The 17790-nt window shown below is 52.7% G+C and overlaps 1 protein-coding gene across 1 annotated transcript; it reads right to left on the bottom strand.

Annotated features, from left to right (window-relative positions):
* Positions 1-6000: 6000 nt before the first annotated feature.
* COQ7 (coenzyme Q7, hydroxylase) lies at positions 6001-14600 on the bottom strand. The gene is made up of 6 exons (XM_062180481.1): positions 14478-14600; positions 10752-10930; positions 9065-9179; positions 8227-8366; positions 6642-6710; positions 6001-6242 (listed from the first exon to the last, which is right to left on the bottom strand). Exons 1-6 carry the CDS (start codon positions 14548-14550, stop codon positions 6165-6167), a joined length of 654 nt encoding a protein of 217 aa, XP_062036465.1. The 5' UTR covers positions 14551-14600; the 3' UTR covers positions 6001-6164.
* Positions 14601-17790: the final 3190 nt, after the last annotated feature.

The following is a 17790-nucleotide window of genomic DNA, read 5'->3' as shown; positions in this document are numbered from 1 at the left end:
CGTCTCCACGCAGGTCTGTATTGCAAGAAAGCCACTTGGAGAGGAGGCATGGAAAACAGCACACAAAGGCCGCCTACCCCCAGCAGGACGGGGACCATGACGCTTTGCCAGTTTCCACTTGCTGAAGACGGTGTAGTCCTGTGTTCCCAGCTGTCACGGCGCTGACTGGGCTGGCAGGTCACATCTTATCAGAACACTTCGGGGAAAAAATGGGACAGAGTGGAAATCTTGAACCGGCCCAGGGAAGTAGGGTATGAGGCAGAGAAAACACACCCAGGGAGGCAGCAAGGCATCTGTGGGCTTGGACCATTGCTTCTCAACTCAGGTTCCTGCATGGGCTATTGTATTTTTTTTAGAAGTTATTTCTTTATTTGAAAGGCAGAGAAGAGAGACAAAGAGACAGAGATATCTCCCATCCACTGGTTGACTACCCAAAGGCTTGCAGCAAACAGGGCTGGGCCAGGCTGAAGCCAGGAGCTTCTTCAGGCTCTCTCACGTGGGTACAGGGGCCCAAGCACTAGGTTCACCTTCTACTGCTTTCCCAGGCACATTGGTAGGGAGCTGGATTGGAAGTGGAGCAGCCAGGACTCCAACTGGCGTTCATATGAGATGCCAGCATCATAGGCTCAACTTCACTGGCTAAGCCACAGGTACACGTGCACACACACACACACACCACTTAAACTAAATTCATCCCTAATGTGCTGGGAAAGCAGCAGAAGATGGCCCAAACACTTGGGCCCCTGTCACCCACGTGACAGCCTGGATGGAGTTCCTGGCTCCTGGCTTCAGCCTGGCCCAGCCCTGGTTGTTGTGGCCATTTGGGGAGTGAACCAGCTGGTGGAAGCTTGGAATCTCTCTCCACCCCCATCACTCTGCCTTTCAAATAAATAAAATAAATCCTAAAACAATGATGTTTCAGCTTAGATTAGTGTATCAATCATCCGCGGAGGGCGGGCTAAGCCCTGGCTACTTGGAGATAGGCGTGACTTTATCACGTTGCCAGCCTGTCAGGAAGATAACTGTGCAAGGTCAGAACGCGAGAGCAGGGCAAGACGCCAAGCAGAGAGGAGAGGAGAGGAGAGGCGAGGCGAGCGGGCCTCAGCCGAGGGAGGGGGAATAGCAAGGTCAGAGCCGTCGCCAGCCAGGCTGAGCCGGTGCGTGCGTGCGCCCAGACCCATCAACGGTGGCCTCGGTGCTGCGCCCTGGCGGTAGCCGGCTGCTGGGAGTGGGGACGCCACGGAGCGCCTCCCTTTGCTGAAAACCCAGATGTTTCTCCCCGGGTCAAGGGCTCCCAAGTCCAGCGGGCTGCGCAGACGGCGACGCAGCGCACGTGGCTAGGGGCACCGGCGACGCGGCGATCGGCGCGCAGGAGGGCTGTGGCCGGGCTGGCGCGTCGCCGCCCCTCCCCAGCTCCCAGGCCGGGTCCCGCGCTGCGCTGGAAACGCCCGGCCCAGCTCGCTGCGCGCGGGCGCCCTCTGGGGACCCGAGCCCGCCGGGTGGGGTCTTGCCACCCCGTTCCCTGCGGAGCCACGGGAAGGGGGCGAGTCCTGGAAGCGGGACTTCAAAGTCTGTACTAAGGGTAACCCAGGTGTGCACTTAGGGGAGGAGGTAAGAGGCAGAGGGTCTAGCAGCCAGGCTACCTGGGCTGGGCTCAGCCATCTCCTCGTGGCAGGTGGGGGAGGCCGGCACCTGCCCTTGGGGGTGTTGGGAGAATGAGTGAGAGAAGTCGCGTAGGAGAGCACCAGTGGGGTAGCAGGTCCACTAGTGTCTGCTGATGTGGTGGCCCATGTTCCACCTCAAAGGCCCCAGGTTCAGTTCCCAGCCCAGGCTCCTGTCTCCAGCCCCCTGCTAAGGCAGACCCTGAGAGGCAGTTAAGTGCTTGGGTTCCTGCCACCCTCAGGGAACACCTGGATGGAATGACCTTGGTCCCAGCTTTGGCTCTGGCCCATCGCCAGCCATTGTGTGCCTGTGGAGAGTGAACCAGCAGATGGAAGTGCCTGCTCTGCCTCTCCTATAAATTAATTTTTAAAACGAAGTGGAAAGGGGAAGACGGACTGTCTTGTGTGGCAGGTTGCCACTGGCTAAGCACACAGTAAGGAAAAGTGGTCGCGGAGCCGGTAGTTAACCCACAAGCAGCCTCCAGGGAGGCTGTGCGTCACTGTAAATGCAAGCTGTCGCTGCTGGAATATCTCACCAGGCACATGCATGCGTTATTTATTACCCAAAAAAGTCTGCATTTTTAAACAACAGAGCAATTTAACCTTGTGTTTCATCCGACACAGATTTCCTGAGTGTCGGGTCCTGTGCTGAGTTCTGAGGACATGGACATGAGCAAGCTGGTTTCTGCCCTCCAGGAGTTCATGGCCTCAGACTGATGTGGTTAGAGATCACCTGCGTGCCGTGTGCTGGATACCTATCGCTGTATCACTAGTTGATACACTCAGGGGCCGGCGCTGTGGCAGAACCTTAACTGCTTAAGTCCTGGCTTGTGCGCCAGCATCCCATATGGGTGCCGGTTCAAGTTCTGGATGCTCCACCTGCGATCCAGCCACCTGCTAGTGTGCCTGGGAAAGCAGTAAAGATGGCCAAAGTGCTTGGGCCCCTGCACCCCACGTAGGAGACCAGGAAGAAGCTCCTGGCTCCAGGCTTCAGATCAGCCCAGCTCCGGCCGTTGTGGCCAATTGGGGAGTGAACCAGTGGAAGGGAGATCTCTCTCTGTGTCTCTCCCTTTCTCTCTCTCTGTAACTCTGCCTTTCAAATAAATACACCTTTAAAAGAAAAAAAAACATTCCTTATCCAGTAGTTGCCAAGGGGCGGGACTTCAGAAATGGCACCAGTAGGAGATTCTGGAGTAGGGTCTTTCCTAAGGTTGCCGTCATCTGCAGGCTTCCCCGCCGGGACGGTGCCCTCACATGGTGGTGGGCAGGAGGCCTCAGCTCTGGCCTCGTGAGCCTCTCTGAGGATTACTTGGATGTCCTCCCCACATGACAGCTGGCTTCCCCCAGAGTGACCTTAGAAGGAAAAGTGGATGCTGCAGCGTCTTTTACGGCTTGGATGTGATTTGTTCCTGCAAAGGTTCATGTGCTAGAAGTTTGATCCCCAGTGTGATGATGTTCAGAGGTGGTGGAACCTTTTGTTCTTAAGTTTTCTTTTTTATTTATTTGAAAGGCATTGAGAGAGAGAGAGAGAGAGAGAGAGAGAGAGAGAGAGAGAGAGAGAGAATCTTCCAATGCTGATTCATTCTACAAATGGCTACACTGACCAGGACCTGGCCAGGCCAAAGCCAGGAGCCTGGGACTCCATCCAGGTCTCCCACATGGTGGCAGGGCCCAAGCACTTGGGCCATGTTCTGTTGCCTTCCCAGGCACTTTAGCAGGGAGCTGGATAGGAAGCGGAGGGCCCACAACTCCAACCAGTGCTCCAGTATGGGATGCTGGTGTGGCAAGTGGTGGCTTAACCTGATGCACTGGAAGCCAGCCCCAAGGTAGTGAACCCGTAAGAGTTGGGGCCCGCTGGGAGGTGATGGGGTCCGACTGCCCTTGTGAAGGGACTAAGGCAGGTCTCTCAGGAGTGGGCTAGTTCCCACCTTGAGAGCAGGTGGCTCCTCCCAGGCCTCTTGAGTTCTCCCGCACACCCTCCCACCACACAGTCCTGGTGCGTAATGCCAGCTGCTGTTGGGACACAGCCAGGGAGCCCTTGAAGATGCTATTGCCACGCTGGTTAGACTGCCCAGCCACAAGAAGCAGGTACCAAACCAACCCCGTTTCTTTACAAAGCACTTAGTCTTGGGTATTCCGCCATGAGCAACAAGTACAGCCTAGGCTCAGAGGACGGGAAGAGAAGCTCCACCAGAGGCAGCTCAAGGAATTTGTGGGCCAACGTTGCAATGCAGATTCTGGCTGAGCGGGTCTCGGGAGGAGCCCCAAATCCTGCATTTCTAACATGCACCCAGAGGATACCATGTTGCTGGCCCGTGTCTCAGCCTTTTAGTGAGGGAATCAAAGACAGGCAGAGACCTCCAGCTCAGACCGTGTCTTTGGAATGACACTGCCTGCGACAGTAACATCCTTTGTCGTGCTGGCCTCATCTTTGGATGGTGTCCAATTTTAAAATCACATTTCCCATGAAAGGTCAGAACAGTAAAATGAGGGGAAGACAAGATTACCTTGTTCATACACGAGGACAAGCTGTAATGGAATTAAAAACAATCAAAGGGGAATTCGGAGAATCTCTCTGGCCTTGTTCTGGGAGCTGTCAGAAGCACAAAACATCAGCCATCCACTCTGAAGGGGAGGCTGAGCAAACAGCAGCAAATCCGGGCTTTTAACAAGGGCTGTGCAAGTGTTCCTGTGCCTGTGCAAAGCTCGGATCAGCTGTGAGGCAGCAGGCAGGACAAGCACCAGCTCAGAAAGCGGGGCTTCTACGGCTCTGCTGGCTGACGGGCAGTAAAATAGACAAAAGCTACTCTCTGGGGCCATGGCTGTGGCACAGTGGGTTAAGTCACTGCCTGCAACACCAGCATCCCACATGGGCGCTGGTTCGAGTCTCAGCTTCTCCACTTCTGATCCAGTTCCACAGCCCAAGTACTTGGGCCCTGCCACCCATGTCGGGGACCCGGATGGAGTTCCAGGCTCCTGGCTCTAGCCACTGCAATCATTTAGGGAGTATCTCTCTCTCTCTCTCTCTCTCTCTCTCTCTCTGTAATCCTTTCAAATAAATAAATCTTTTAAAAACGTTTTCCCATTTAACAGCTTGGACTCAAACATGCTTTCAAATAAAACATACAACTATATAGTCTACATTTTTCACTGCTATGGTTCATATACCATAAAACACAATTTTAAAGAATTTTTTTAAATTCTAATTTTCATCTTATTTGAAAGAGACACACAGATTTCCTACCCTTCAGCTCATTCCCCAAATGCTCACAACAGCCAGGGCTGCACCACAAGCCTGGAACTCAACTCAGGTCTCTACCATGGAGAGCAGGGACCCAAGTACATGAGCCACCACACGCTGCCTCCTGGGTGCGCATTGGCAGGAAGCTGGAATCACAGTGGAGCCAGGACTCCAACCAGGCACTCTGAAGTGGGGTGTGGGCACCCCAAGAGGGGTCTTTAGCACTGCCAAATGCCCACCCCCAAACTCTCCGTCTTAGAGTGTCCAGTTCAGTGGGCTTCACATATTCACAAGGTATACAACAGTCACCGCTAATTCCAGGACATTTCCATCACTAAGCATCCCCGGCAGCAACCTGAAGTGCTGTGCCTGCCCCTGGGCATTGATCCTGCTCCTAGGACTCCACCCCCACCCCATCACCTTGGGGACGAGGATTTTCACATGGATGTAGGGAGGTCACATTCAGACCACAACGCCCTCCCACCTACGGTTCAAGAGAAACAGTGACCCTTAGGGCTTGCGTAGGACTTGTCTCCCCAGAACTGCAAGCCTCTGACACTCTGCTGCCTTCCTGTCAGTGGTCAGTGGATTAAGGGTGGAGCCTTGGTCTAATCACGGCGTCTGATAGGTGGGTCGGGGGCGGTCTGCAGGCCACCGGGGGTGTGTCCTCGGACAGTGGATCCTGTGGAAGGGTCGATCACTTAAGTTCTGGTTCTGCCTCGCTGTTGCTCCACACCTGCCGCGAGGGGCTCCCCGCAGACACTGGACAGCGGGGCCACCCAGTCCTGAACTGCAGCCTGCAAACCGCATGGGGACAAGCCTTTCCCACCCAAGAAGCCCCTCTTGGGTGTTTTGGTTAAAGTAACAAAACGTGATCTGATACAGTGACCCTGTACTGATGGACTTCCTATTCGTGCTTGGTCAGTCTTAAACCCCTCCTTGTTTTAAACTGCTTTTTGTTTTCAGTAAACTCAAGTTTGTTTCCCTCTTCAAGGCCCCTGCGAACGTACTCATGATTCCTGCTGACGGCTGGAGGAGCAAGTCGGGAGAGCACACAACCAGTAGCTTCACCTGCTGTGCTGGGACAGCGCTGGGAACTGTCAGCCTCACGGCGAAAGCGAAAGCAACGCTGAACGCTTTATTAATGCAAAAACAGGACAGAAACAACAGAATTAACAACGAGGACCGTACAGCTCCTTCTCCGTCCAAGCCACTCGCAAAATGGCTGTCCCGCCTCCCCGAGCTGGCTACGGGGACACAGCTCAGACTCTCTCTGACAAAGAGATGGCCACACTGCAGCCGGCTTGGATGATGCTCTTCAGGACGGAGTACGCCGGGGCCTGCGGCACAGCAAGAGACGAACCAAAGAGAGGTGTTACGTGCTTGTCTTGGACTCGGACGACCCAAGGCTACTGGGGCAGGGCTCGGGGTTCTCTGGGTAAGAGACTCGAGAAACACTTTAATTTGGGGGCAGAAACAGCTGTGCCAGGGCCTAGTTTGAAAGGGAGAGAGGCCTCTGCTCCGGCCCAAACCCTGGAATCAGCTGGTGTCTCACGGCGGAGGAGAAAGGTGCCCTGGGCCCAGAGGATACACGCCCCTCCCGGGAGCAGCGGGGCTGCCTGTCTGTCACAGCGACCTGGCCCCTTTTCTTCCCTCGGGCTGCCACAGTAAGATTTACTTTCCTGGGAACAGAAACCTCTACCCTTAAGCTGCAAGCACAGGGAAAGGCAGGTCCCTACCAGCTCTGCGTCGTGCTCGAGGCCGATGTCGTGGTGTTCAAGCTCTTCATCCCGGAACTTCCGTATCACCTGGTCAAACAGAAGGCCGGCAGTGCAGGTCGCACCTGACTCACCTGCTCAGCAGTCTCACGGAGAGGCCGAGGCCCCAGGTTAGCCTAAGACAGCCGAGGGCAAACGTTCCCTGCTAAGGGCTGCTCACACAGGCTCCTCTGCAACCAACCACTCGGTTCTGCCCTGATGGGAGGGAGGCAGCCTAGACATGCAAACAAGTGGGTGTGGCTGTTAAACCTTGATTTATAGAGACAGGTGGCCTGATGCAGGCCAGTTTGCCAATCTCTGATATGTTAAAAGAGGGCCCAGTGCTGTGGCATAGCAGGTTAAGCTGCCGCCTGAGACAGTGGCACCCATATGAGCACAGGTTCAAGTCCCAGCTGCTCCTCTTCCAATCCAGCTCCCTGCTGATACGCCTGGGCAAAGCAGCAGAAGATGGCCCAAGTGCTTGGGCCCCTGCACCCACGTGGGAAACGCAGAAAAAGCTCCCGGCTCCTGGCTTCAGCCTAGTCCAGCCCTGGCTGTGGCAGCTATCTGGAGAGTAAGCCAGGAGACAGAAGGTCATCTGTGTCTCTCTCCCCTCTCTGTAACTCCTTCAAATAAATAAATCTTTAAAAAAAAAAAAAAAAAGACTAAAGAGCAGGGCATTTAGCCAGCAGTTAGAATGTCAGCTAAGATTCCATCTTTTTTTAAAAAATATTTATTTATGTGAAAGAGTTACACAGAGAGAGGAGAGGCAGAGAGAGAGAGAGAGAGAGAGAGGTCTTTCATCTGATGGTTCACTCCCCAGTTAGCCGCAACAGCTGGAGCTACGCTGATCCGAAGCCAGGAGCCAGGAGCTTCTTCCAGGTCTCCCACATGGCTGCAGGGGCCCAAGGACTTGGGCCATCTTCCACTGTTTCCCCAGGCCATAGCAGAGAGCTGGATCAGAAGTGGAGCAGTCGGGTCTCGAACCGGCACCCATATGGGATGCCGGCACTTTAGGCCAGGGCGTTAACGCACTGCGCCACAGCGCTGGCCCCAGGATTCCATCTTAAATAAATCCCATGCTTGGCTCCTGCTCTGACTCCAGCTTCCTGCCAGTGCAGATGCTGGGAGGCAGTAGTGAGGGCTCAAGTAACTGGGTTCCTGACACCCACCCGGGAGACCTGGCTGGAGTTCCTGGCTCCCAGCTTTGGCCCCTGCCCAGCTGTGGTCACTGTGAGCATTTGGCAGGGAACCAGGGGACAGGAACTCACTCTGTCCCTGTGTCTCTTTCAAATAAGTAAGTAAACAAACAGTTCCCTTATTTGCTGTGAAAAATCATCTGTGGCTATCCATTCATTCACGTAAGGGCGTCGCGCTCACAGCACTGTACCAGTGATATGGAGTGCAAGGGTGGACACAGGCAGGCCTCGGGGCAGGCGACAGTGGCTCGAGTCCTGGCTCCACGCTCACTGTGTGACCAGGGCAGACAGCTTTCCCTCTCTGTGCCTCCGTGTGCTCCAGGGCGCTGCCCCAGACCCCCAGGCCCTTCCCAAGGACAATCAAGTACCTGCAGCAGCTCCCCGTATTTCGCAGGGTCCTCCTCCATCAGCTTCCTGATCTGGTTGTTGTAGTGGTGAGCTATGGATTCCTCCACCGCCACCGTGCAGGCCATGGCGCCCTCCTTCCCCAGCAGGGCGGTTCCGGCCCCTGAAACGGCCATGGCCAGAGTGGTCAGGGATGGGGCAGCCACCTCGGGAAAGGGAGCCGGTCTGAGGCCGGGCTGCTCGCCCTCGGGGCCGCTGACGTTTGGGGCTGCACGGATCTTTGCTGAGGAGGCTGTGCTGGGCACCGCAGGACATCCTACAGTGTCCCCGACCTCTGCCCCTCACTGTCAGCAGCACCTCTGAGAGGGTCTGTGGATACTGCCACGTGTCCTCTGGGGGACAGACTCGCCCTGGGCTGAGACCCACTGCTCGAGGACCCCAGGGTAACGCCACACAGTGAGAGAGCTCTTCTCTGCACAGCACCCGTCCTACCTCCTGACTGTGGCCAAGAGACGGCCTGTGTTCGGGGGTGCCTTGGACCTGCCACACCATTCGCTCGTCTCCCTTTTTTAAAGAGTGTGCAGCTCTGGCTACCGCTGAATTACGCCAGCTCTGATGCACTGATTTTTTTTATTGTACTTTCTGTGTATGAAAGGATTGACTTTTAGATTACATCTTAAATAAATTTCAAAACAAACAAACAAACAAACACCTCAGTCAATTTACCTTTGGGAGAACACTAAGTAAATTTTAAAAACATTGTCAGAGGACCCGGCAGGAACTGCAGATGCGGTGCTGGCAGACTGAGTCACCCCGAGCCCCTAAGCTCGCCCAGGCTCTGCTGGACACACGCATACGTACCCAGCGCAAACCCCACCACGTTCCAAAAGGGCAGCAGGACCGTCGGCCGCACCCTGAATGCAACCATCAGCTCGTTGAACTTTTTCAAATGGTCCTTTTCTTGATCCCACATTTTCTGTAAGGGACACAGAGACAGAGACGTGCGAGCATCCCATGGAGGCCCCCTGCCACACAGCAAGGACACCCCAAGGCCCGTCGTGTGGCAGACAGGAAGCAAATGGCGAAAATGATAGCTGCTATTAAAAAAAAAAAAATAGGCAGAGGACTATAGACGGGGGGGGGGGGGGCGGGGAGGAGAGGGAGAGAGAGAGAGACAGGGAGATCTTCTGTCCACTGGTTCACTCCCCAAACACCCTCAACAGCCAGGTCTGGCCCGAGCTGAAGTCAGGAGCCAGGAACTCTATATTGGTTTCTGGGTTTCCCACAAGGCTGGCAGGGAACTGCTCATTAGCAGGGAACTGGATCAGAAGTGGAGCAGCTGGGACTCGAACCAGCGGACTGATAAAGTATGTCAGGGTTGCAAGCAGCAGTTTAAAATGCCACGCCACAGTGCTGGCGCCGAGACTGCTGTCTTTCCCCTCCCCATCAAAGCACCCATGAAGACACGTGGGCGTCTGGTGCTTGGGACGCCCACATCCCGTAAGAGAGTGCTTGGGTTCAAGTCTCTGTCTTCTCTCCCTGCATTTCAAATAATTTTTAAAAACCACACACATGAAGTAAAGCACGAGACTAACAGGAATCCTTGACACTGAGAAGGGAGCATCAACAACCCAAGAGAGTCTATCATCTCAATGCCAGACAGGAATGCCACCGGCCAGGACTCCAGCCAAAGTCCCTCAGGCCCACAAGGTGCCCATTAAATGACCAGGGCCCACACACATGAGAAATGAGACGCTTAACCTGTTTCAAAATTGGGAGGCAGAGTATTATTAGGTTTTGTGTACTTTCTTTCCAGCACGTTATCGCTTACACAGAAGGAAAACGGGAGAGAGACAGCAACAGCTAACACCTGGACAGCACTTCCTAAATGCCAGGAGATGACCAGCGCTGCTTACTACAGCTCATCCAGTCCACACAGCAACTACAGTCACCCCTACACAGATGCACAAGGTGAGCCAGAGAGGATAAGCCACTCGCTCAAGGACTCGGGCAGGCAATTTAATTTGCACTAACGAGTCTGCACCCACCTGAACCCAATGCGGCAGGTGTTGTCAATCCATTCAGCAATATGTAAATGAAGGCCCGCAGAGGCCATGTGACCTCAAAGTCACACAGGCAAGAGGAGGGAGAGAGCAGGATGTGAGCCCAGGCGCCTGTGACCACGAAGTGGGCCACTGCCCGCGGTACACAGCCTGTCCTCTGGCACTCCACCGGGCAGGACCACAAGCTCTCAGCACACCGTGCTTCCGTCTAATGAAGTGATTCTCAACTCTTGTTTCACTATAGCCTGCCCTGCCATGCCATTTTAGGACCATTGATACACTGTGCACCTGCTTCTCCGCCGTAAGCCTTCTGTGTTTACACTGAAACACAACACGCTTTTTGTTCCCCCTCTCTCCCCAAAACCAATTCCCGCTCTCTGAGACAACTTCCTTGGGAGCACACGGCCTCCTGTGATTGGTTCCTTGAGGGCCCTCAGGTGCACCTGCGCAGGAGCCCAGGCTGAGAGAGCCAGAGCGGCACCCACCTGAATGACCGGCCCCACGCTCGTCCGACCCAGCACGGCCATCTGCCCCGCGTAGATGCGGTTCGCTCCGTACTCCCCAGCGTGATCCACTCGGATTATTCTATCCACAGCCGCCCAATTGATATCGTCTAAGGTCGTTCCTGAACTGCGAAATCTCACACCAATTCTTCTCCCACAAGCTGCAAGGCAAGCGTTTCCCACTCTCAGTAAAGGCGAGAGGTTTCCTTTCACAGGTAGGAGAACGGGGCGCTGGAGAACAAGCCCCTAAAAGAGCTCGCATGGTGGGGCCAGGTGGGGCCCTTGGTATATTCTGTTTACACCGCAGCATGCAAGCATTCGACTTTTACCAAAACACCCATATTTCGGCTGCACATTGGGCCTCTGCAGATCTGGAAACGCTTCTGGACAGGTGAGGCTCTCCATCCAGCTGTCCACCCCTCCCGGCCACTTTCCCCAACCCAGGCTGCACAGAAGTCCCTGTACAGCCTTCAGAAAGAGGACCTCTGGGAAGGGCCCCCACACTGATTTTTTTTTTTTGAAAGATTTATTTATTTTACTTGAAAGTCACAGTTACACAGAGAAAGAAGGAGAGGCAGAGAGAAAGGAGGGGGGGGGGTCTTCCATCTGCTGGTTCACTCCCCAACTGGCCGCAACAGCCGGAGTTGGGCCGATTCAAAGCCAGGAGCCAGGAGCTTCTTCCAGGTCTCCCATGTGGGTGCAGGGCCCATGGCCTTAGGCCATCCACCACTGCTTTCTCGGGCCACAACAGAGAGCTGAATCGGAAGTGGAGCAGCAGGGTCTCCAACTGGTGACCCTATATGGGATGTCGGCACTGCAGGTAGTGGTTTTACCCACTACGCCACAGCACTGGCCCCCCACACTGATTTTTTTAAAAAGCTCTCTCTCTCTCTGCAGCCGCGGCTGAGAACCACAACTCTCAACCCTTGTAAAATGCCCACACCTAAAGGCACTGCCTTCAAGCCACGGCTTCACCTCTTCAGCGTCCAAATGCTTCGGTGTGTAAGGTGTATGCCTTCTACTTTGCAGATGGAAAAACCGAGACCAGGAAGTCACCTGGGTTCAGGGCTCCTGGGCTGGGGCTTCCGTGTCTCTTCTGGGTACTTCTCGTCACTCAGGCTAACTTCCACTGCCAGAAATGTGTGGAAAATGCACTTGGGGGACATGTGTGGTTATTTCATTTAAAGGAGTGTGTGCTTTGGTGAAAAGATGATGGCCTGGATTAAGCCACTCTTGGGACACCCACAGCTCATACCAGAGTTCAAGTCCCAGCTGCTCTGCTTCTGATCCAGTTCCCTGCTGGTGCACCCTGGTGGGCAGCATTGATGGCTCCAGTGCTTGGGCCTCTCACCCCAGATGCAGTCTGGGCTCCTGGCCTGTTGCCAGCATTCGGAGAGCGAACCAGGAGATGGAAGATCTCTTTCAGTCTCTTTCAAGTAGATGAAAGTAAATAATTGATTTTTTTTTTTTTTTAAAGATGGTGGGGGTGGTCTTGGTGGGATTTTGAGTGGTTCCACGGTTTAAACCAAAGAGTGTAGCAGGGGGCTCTGAAGTCTTGTGCCCCAGCTTTGGGCCACTCCTCTGCACGAGCTGCTCCATCTCACTGTGCATATTTGACTCAAGAAGCAGCCGGAGGCCAAGTCCTGCCGAGTGTAACGCGCCACTCAGACCTGTGCTTGCCAGACACCCAGTGGGCCGCTGCCGTCCACTCGTGAACAACTGTGGACACTGGGCGATGTCAGCAGAGCCCGTCCAAGGACTGGTGCTTCCAGACAAGGCCCAGTGACGGAAAATGGAGAGTGAGCTCTGCCTCGAATCGTCTCATCTGTTTGTTCTTTCACTCGTCACCACCACCCACAAACACGTTTAATGGGAAAGAATGAGGGACAAACCAGTACTCCCTGTTATTTTCCGAGAAACAGCAGGAGTTAAGTTTACAGGACGAGTTCACACACACACTGGACTGTTCCCCAGCCCTGTGCTCCTCTTGCAGATTCGGGCACTTACTAAATGACCCTGCTGGAGTGCGGGTGGGGGTGCTCGAGTATCACATTTGCCACTTGTCTCTATGCACAGTCTCTGCAAGGTGTCCTTCTACAGTATGGGATGGGCCACAGGGAGGGCAGGGGCCAGCAGTCAGAAATACATGTCCCGTCTCTACCACCAACCTTGCACAAGCAAAATCGCCATTTCTTACGTACAAAATTGGCAATTATCAGAGTGTTTCCTTTTTAAGGGTAAATATATGGGGGGGGGGGAACCCCACCTCTGAGTTCTCATAAAAGGAGATGCAGGAGGCAACAAAACTGTATAAATAAAAACGGACGATGCTTCTTGTTAGGCACACTGGCTCCACAAGACATCAAAATTCTTACAGTGGTCCTACGAGGTTTGCCTGCCTTGTCACGCACTTTAAAATAAAACTGAGGTCCTGCTAGGAGCTCAGATGTGTCATTTCCTATCTGTGTTTTCCCAAAGTCTGGCCCAATACCAACGGTGGTAATTAGGAGACGTGAAGCGGTATATGAACATGCACTAACTAATACCCACGGTAGGCATTAGCCTAATGGTTGAGACGTTGGCATCCAGTGTTGGATTCCCAGGGTTCAATACCCAGCTCTGGCTCGACGCCAGCTTCCTGGTACTGCAGACCCTGGGAGGCAGCAGTGCTGGCCCAAGTGACTGGGTTGGCTCGACATCCTGCCCCATCGTTGTAGGCATTTGGGCAGTGAACCAGAGGAAGGGAGCGAGCTCTCTGCCTCTCAAATAAAATTAGCTACTACCCTCATGGTAAGATTGAGTTTCCTTTAAATTATCTTCCAATCGTCTTTAAAAAAAACTGTTGACACATAAAAATGGTACATATTTATGGGGTGGCTTCCAACCTCTGTGGTTTCATCAAGGAGAATGTCCTTAACATCTACTCAGTGGTTGCTAATTTTTATTTTATTTTATTTTTGCCAGAAAGAAGACTGGTCTTGAGTCCAAGCCTGGTATCTGACACAAGGCCCCCGGGAGGGGCACAATTCCGTGACTTCTCGTTTGTCGTGCGTTTTTATCATCACGCCCGCACTTGGGTTAGACGATAATGGCCTTCCATTCTGCGTGCCGATTTTGTTCCTACGGACTTCGTTTGAACACGGGACACCGCCCCGGGGGAGGACCGCGTTAGGTACGGGTGGACCCTGTGTGAAAGGCTCGAAGGACCGCGCGGGGGAGTTCACCTTGAGAAAACGACCCCGCGACAGCTCTCGGAGGGGCCGGGCCCCGAGCCCGAGTCTCGCGGCCTCGCCAGAACACACAGGTGGCCCCCGCGGGTCAGACGCGGGACCCGAGAACCCGCATTTCTGAACAGCTCGGAGCCGAGGCCGAGGCCGGCGTGGTCTTGCTGTGACACAGCCCGGCAAGCCCCGAGCGGCGACACCCTGGGGACAATGGACTTTCGGTGTCGGCCTCTGTCCCTCAGCCCGCGCCGCCACGCACACCTCGAGCGACGCCCCGGCGTCAGAGCGCAGTCGCGCCACTCTCCAACCCTTCAAAGGTTGCTCTCTTCCCGCCACCGTCGCGGCGTACGACGGGTACGTCTGACGTCACGCGGCCGGTCGCACATCTGTGACGTCCCCCACCGCGACCTCTCCGACCTAAAAGTCGAGCCCGGGCTCGCAGACCCAGTGTGGGACTACGACCGCACATCCCCCATCTTTTTACCTGAGAGGGGCCGCCGGGTACTCGCGCGCAGCCGCCACAAGGAGCGAGCCGCTGCCGCCCCGGAGCAAGTCATCGCGGGGACAGCAAAGCCGCCGCTCGGCTGAGCGAAGCGGACCAATCGTGCTCTTGGCGCAGATTGATGACGCACGGCAGACGTATGGAAGGCGTTCCCCCGGCACCGGCGGAAACGCCCTTAGGCCCTTGCTTCCATTCTATTGGTTGAAAACTGCAAATGCAAAGAGTGAATTGGATACGATCCCTATCAATCAAGCAGGATATGGCTGGTAAAGGAGCCCTGCGTTGCCATGGAAGTGAGAAAGCTAAATTGCTCTGTCCAGGATCCCCATGGGGTTTAGATTTTCCCCCTTAAGTTCCTGGGAAACAAGACCATCAGGAAATTATTTATGGAGACAGATTTTTATCTATTTATATCCTGACTGATCTTTAAATTAGTAGAAACCACAGGCTATTTTGTAGATTTCCAGAGAACACGTTATTTTCTGTGTCTGGTTCGCTGTATGGCTGCTGTGCATGTATATTGCTGCCAACTGTCATTTACGAAAGGAGAGGGGAGATTGAGCAACACGTTTCCTACTTTCTAAAGTGGTGCTTATGTCTTATTTCCCGAAAATAATTTAATGCAGCCTGTTAAAGTATCAAGATTCGCTGATATCGCAACAGTCTAAGATAAACGTTATTTTAGCCAGGAAAAACACTTAACTGAGGAAAGGTAGGGCATTCCTGTATTTTATTGGATGGTCCTGTTGCTCTCCTTAAAGAATGAAATAACGTAACTGTAACGCTTATTTTGCTACTTCACTGGACACTTTATTCATGATCTTTAAAAATCTGTAGGCCTTTGTATGTAGTTACATGTCAAAAAATTGTCATTTAGCTTTATGGCTTACTGAAAATATACAAGTGAGAAGAACACTTTTCCATAACAATAATGAATTCTTTTTTTAGGAAATGTTACGAATTTAAAGGCAGTTCCAAGACGTTTAATAGACTTCCCAGCAACAATGGTAATTTCCAAAGTGCGTGGACAGACCACACTTTCCAACACGCATACCCCATCAACGTGGCTGTCCCTAGAATTCTGTCCAAGAAAAATAATTTTTCAGGTGAGTCACATATGTAGACAAGGGCAGAAAAAAACCACGAATGTCCATCTCTGAGTTCTACCACTTTCCACACTGGGACTGGGATAAAGACACTTCCACTTTCTACTCCACAACCTTGGATGGGTTGTTTCATCCTAGTTCCTATAAAACAGCTTATGACACACTGCTACTGTGAAGTCACTGAATTAAACTTCCTCCTTGTTTTTATATTGCTCTACGGTATTCAAATGAACACACTGCAATAATTTTAAATTAGGAACAGAACTAATAAATGGTGACAGATTGATGTGCCATTCTCATATAGTCACTGAGAGTGTAAATAAAAAGCCTTACGATGTTAGAAACCTTTGCCATAATCCCTCATCTAAATCTATTCCTAAGGAGAAAAAATGTTGATGGTTCATGGATGGGAAAATTCTGGAAATAAAATGTTCAGCAGAGTGTTAAAAATGATGATCCATCTGTATGATGTTGTTTTATGTAGCTACTGACATATTTATAAAGAACTTTTGCTAACACAAGAAGACATTTTTATTAAGTGAAAAGCAAGTGAGAATCCCCAGTTCTTCCCTTCTTCCCTCCCTCCATAATTTCCATCATGCCAAGATTGACAGGTGCTAGGGTTGGGGAACAGTTTGAATTCCCTCCAAAACTTCAGGAGCTGAGATTCAGTCCCCATTGAGACACTGAAAGGCAGGAATGCATTCCAACCCTGGAGTTAGATAGAGGTGGGGCCCTTGGAAAGGCAGTGAGATTCAGATGAGGACGTGAGGGGGAGCCCCGTTACTGACCCGAGCGGCTTTGCAAGAAGAGGTAGAGAGAGACGGACAGACATGTGCATGTGCTCCCTGGTTCTCGCCACGCGATCATGCTGTGTCCATCAGGGCTCTGCCCACAAGCAGGCCCTCACCACCTGGACTTCACACCTCCACAACTGTGAGCCAAAAAGCAGCCTGCCTCAGGTATCTGTTACAGGAATGAAAAATGGGCTGATACGCAGTGGATGTCCACAGAGTGCTTATGAACAACTGGAATTTTAAAAGATTTATTTGACAGTCACAGAGTTAGAGAGAGAGAGAGAATCTCCCATCCACTGGTTTCACTCCCCAAATGGCCATAAAGACCAAGGCTGGGCCAGGCCAAAGCCAGGAGCCAGGAACTCCTTCTCGCTCTCCCGTGTGGCAGGGGCACAAGCACTTGGGCCATCCTCTGCTGCTTTCCCAGGCACAGTAGCAGGCAGCGGGATCAGATTCAGCCCCCATATGCCACAGGAGGCAGCTTAACCCACTGAACCACGCCAGCTCTAGGAGTGATTGGAATTTTTTTCTCTGTAGTAAACATAATTTTATAATGAGAAAGCAAAATTTAAAAAGAGAAAGCATACTATCCTCTAATTCCATCCTCACACATAAAACCAAACGTCTAATATTTTTTCATTTTAAAGATAAAGGGAGAGGCCAGCGTTGTGGTGCCGTAGGTTAAGCCACTGCTGTCAATGCAGACATCCCATATCAGAGAACGGGTTCTGAGCCCTGGCTGCTCTGCTACTGACGCAGCTCCCAGCTAATGCACCTGGGAAAGCAGCAGAAAGTGGCCCAGTTACCTGGACCCCTGTCACCAGCATGGGAGACAGGATGAAGCTCCTGGCACCTGGCTTTGGCCTGGCCCACACCTAGCTGTTGTGGCTCTTTGGGGAATGAACCAGCAGATGGAAGATCTCTCTGTGGCTCTGCCTTTCAAATCAATCCATCTTTTTTTTTTTTTTTTAAGGGAGCTTTATCTCCTTTATATATTTATTTTGTATAAAATCACACAATTAAACAAGTAAATTCCAATTGGACCCCATGCACTGGAAATGAAATGCACCAAATGGAACTTACTAGTATACACACACATAGAAGATAAGCTCAGAGATTCTCACTTAGGAGTCAGACCCTAAAGTTCCACCCTGGCAAATTAATTACTTTCTTCTCCAATACTTAATGCAAGTTGGAAGTTACTATCAGATTTGTAACTGCAGGAATTTACTTCATTAATACAGGGGCCGGCACTGTGGTGCAGTGGGTTTAAGCCCCAGCCTGCAGTGCCGGCATCCCACATGGGCACTGGTTCGAGTCTCAGCTGCTCCTCTTCCCATCCAGCTCTCTGCTGTGGCCTGGGAAAGCAGTGGAGGATGGCCCAAGTGCTTG

Source organism: Lepus europaeus, chromosome 21, assembly GCF_033115175.1.
Source record: "Lepus europaeus isolate LE1 chromosome 21, mLepTim1.pri, whole genome shotgun sequence".
In the NCBI taxonomy this organism is placed as follows: Eukaryota; Metazoa; Chordata; class Mammalia; order Lagomorpha; family Leporidae; genus Lepus; species Lepus europaeus.
The sequence above is the reverse complement of the archived record's forward strand: the minus strand, read 5'-3'. Positions and strand labels throughout refer to the sequence as shown.

Bases quoted from the DNA above. Each gene is read 5' to 3' on its own strand.
- COQ7 (XM_062180481.1), bottom strand. From the start codon at position 14,550: ATGACTTGCTCCGGGGCGGCAGCGGCTCGCTCCTTGTGGCGGCTGCGC. The intron at 10,931-14,477 runs GTAAAAAGATGG...CTTGCCTTGCAG, and splicing joins TACCCGGCGGCCCCTCTCAG to CTTGTGGGAGAAGAATTGGT. The intron at 9,180-10,751 runs GTGGGTGCCGCT...TGTCCCTTACAG, and splicing joins GCGTGGGGCCGGTCATTCAG to AAAATGTGGGATCAAGAAAA.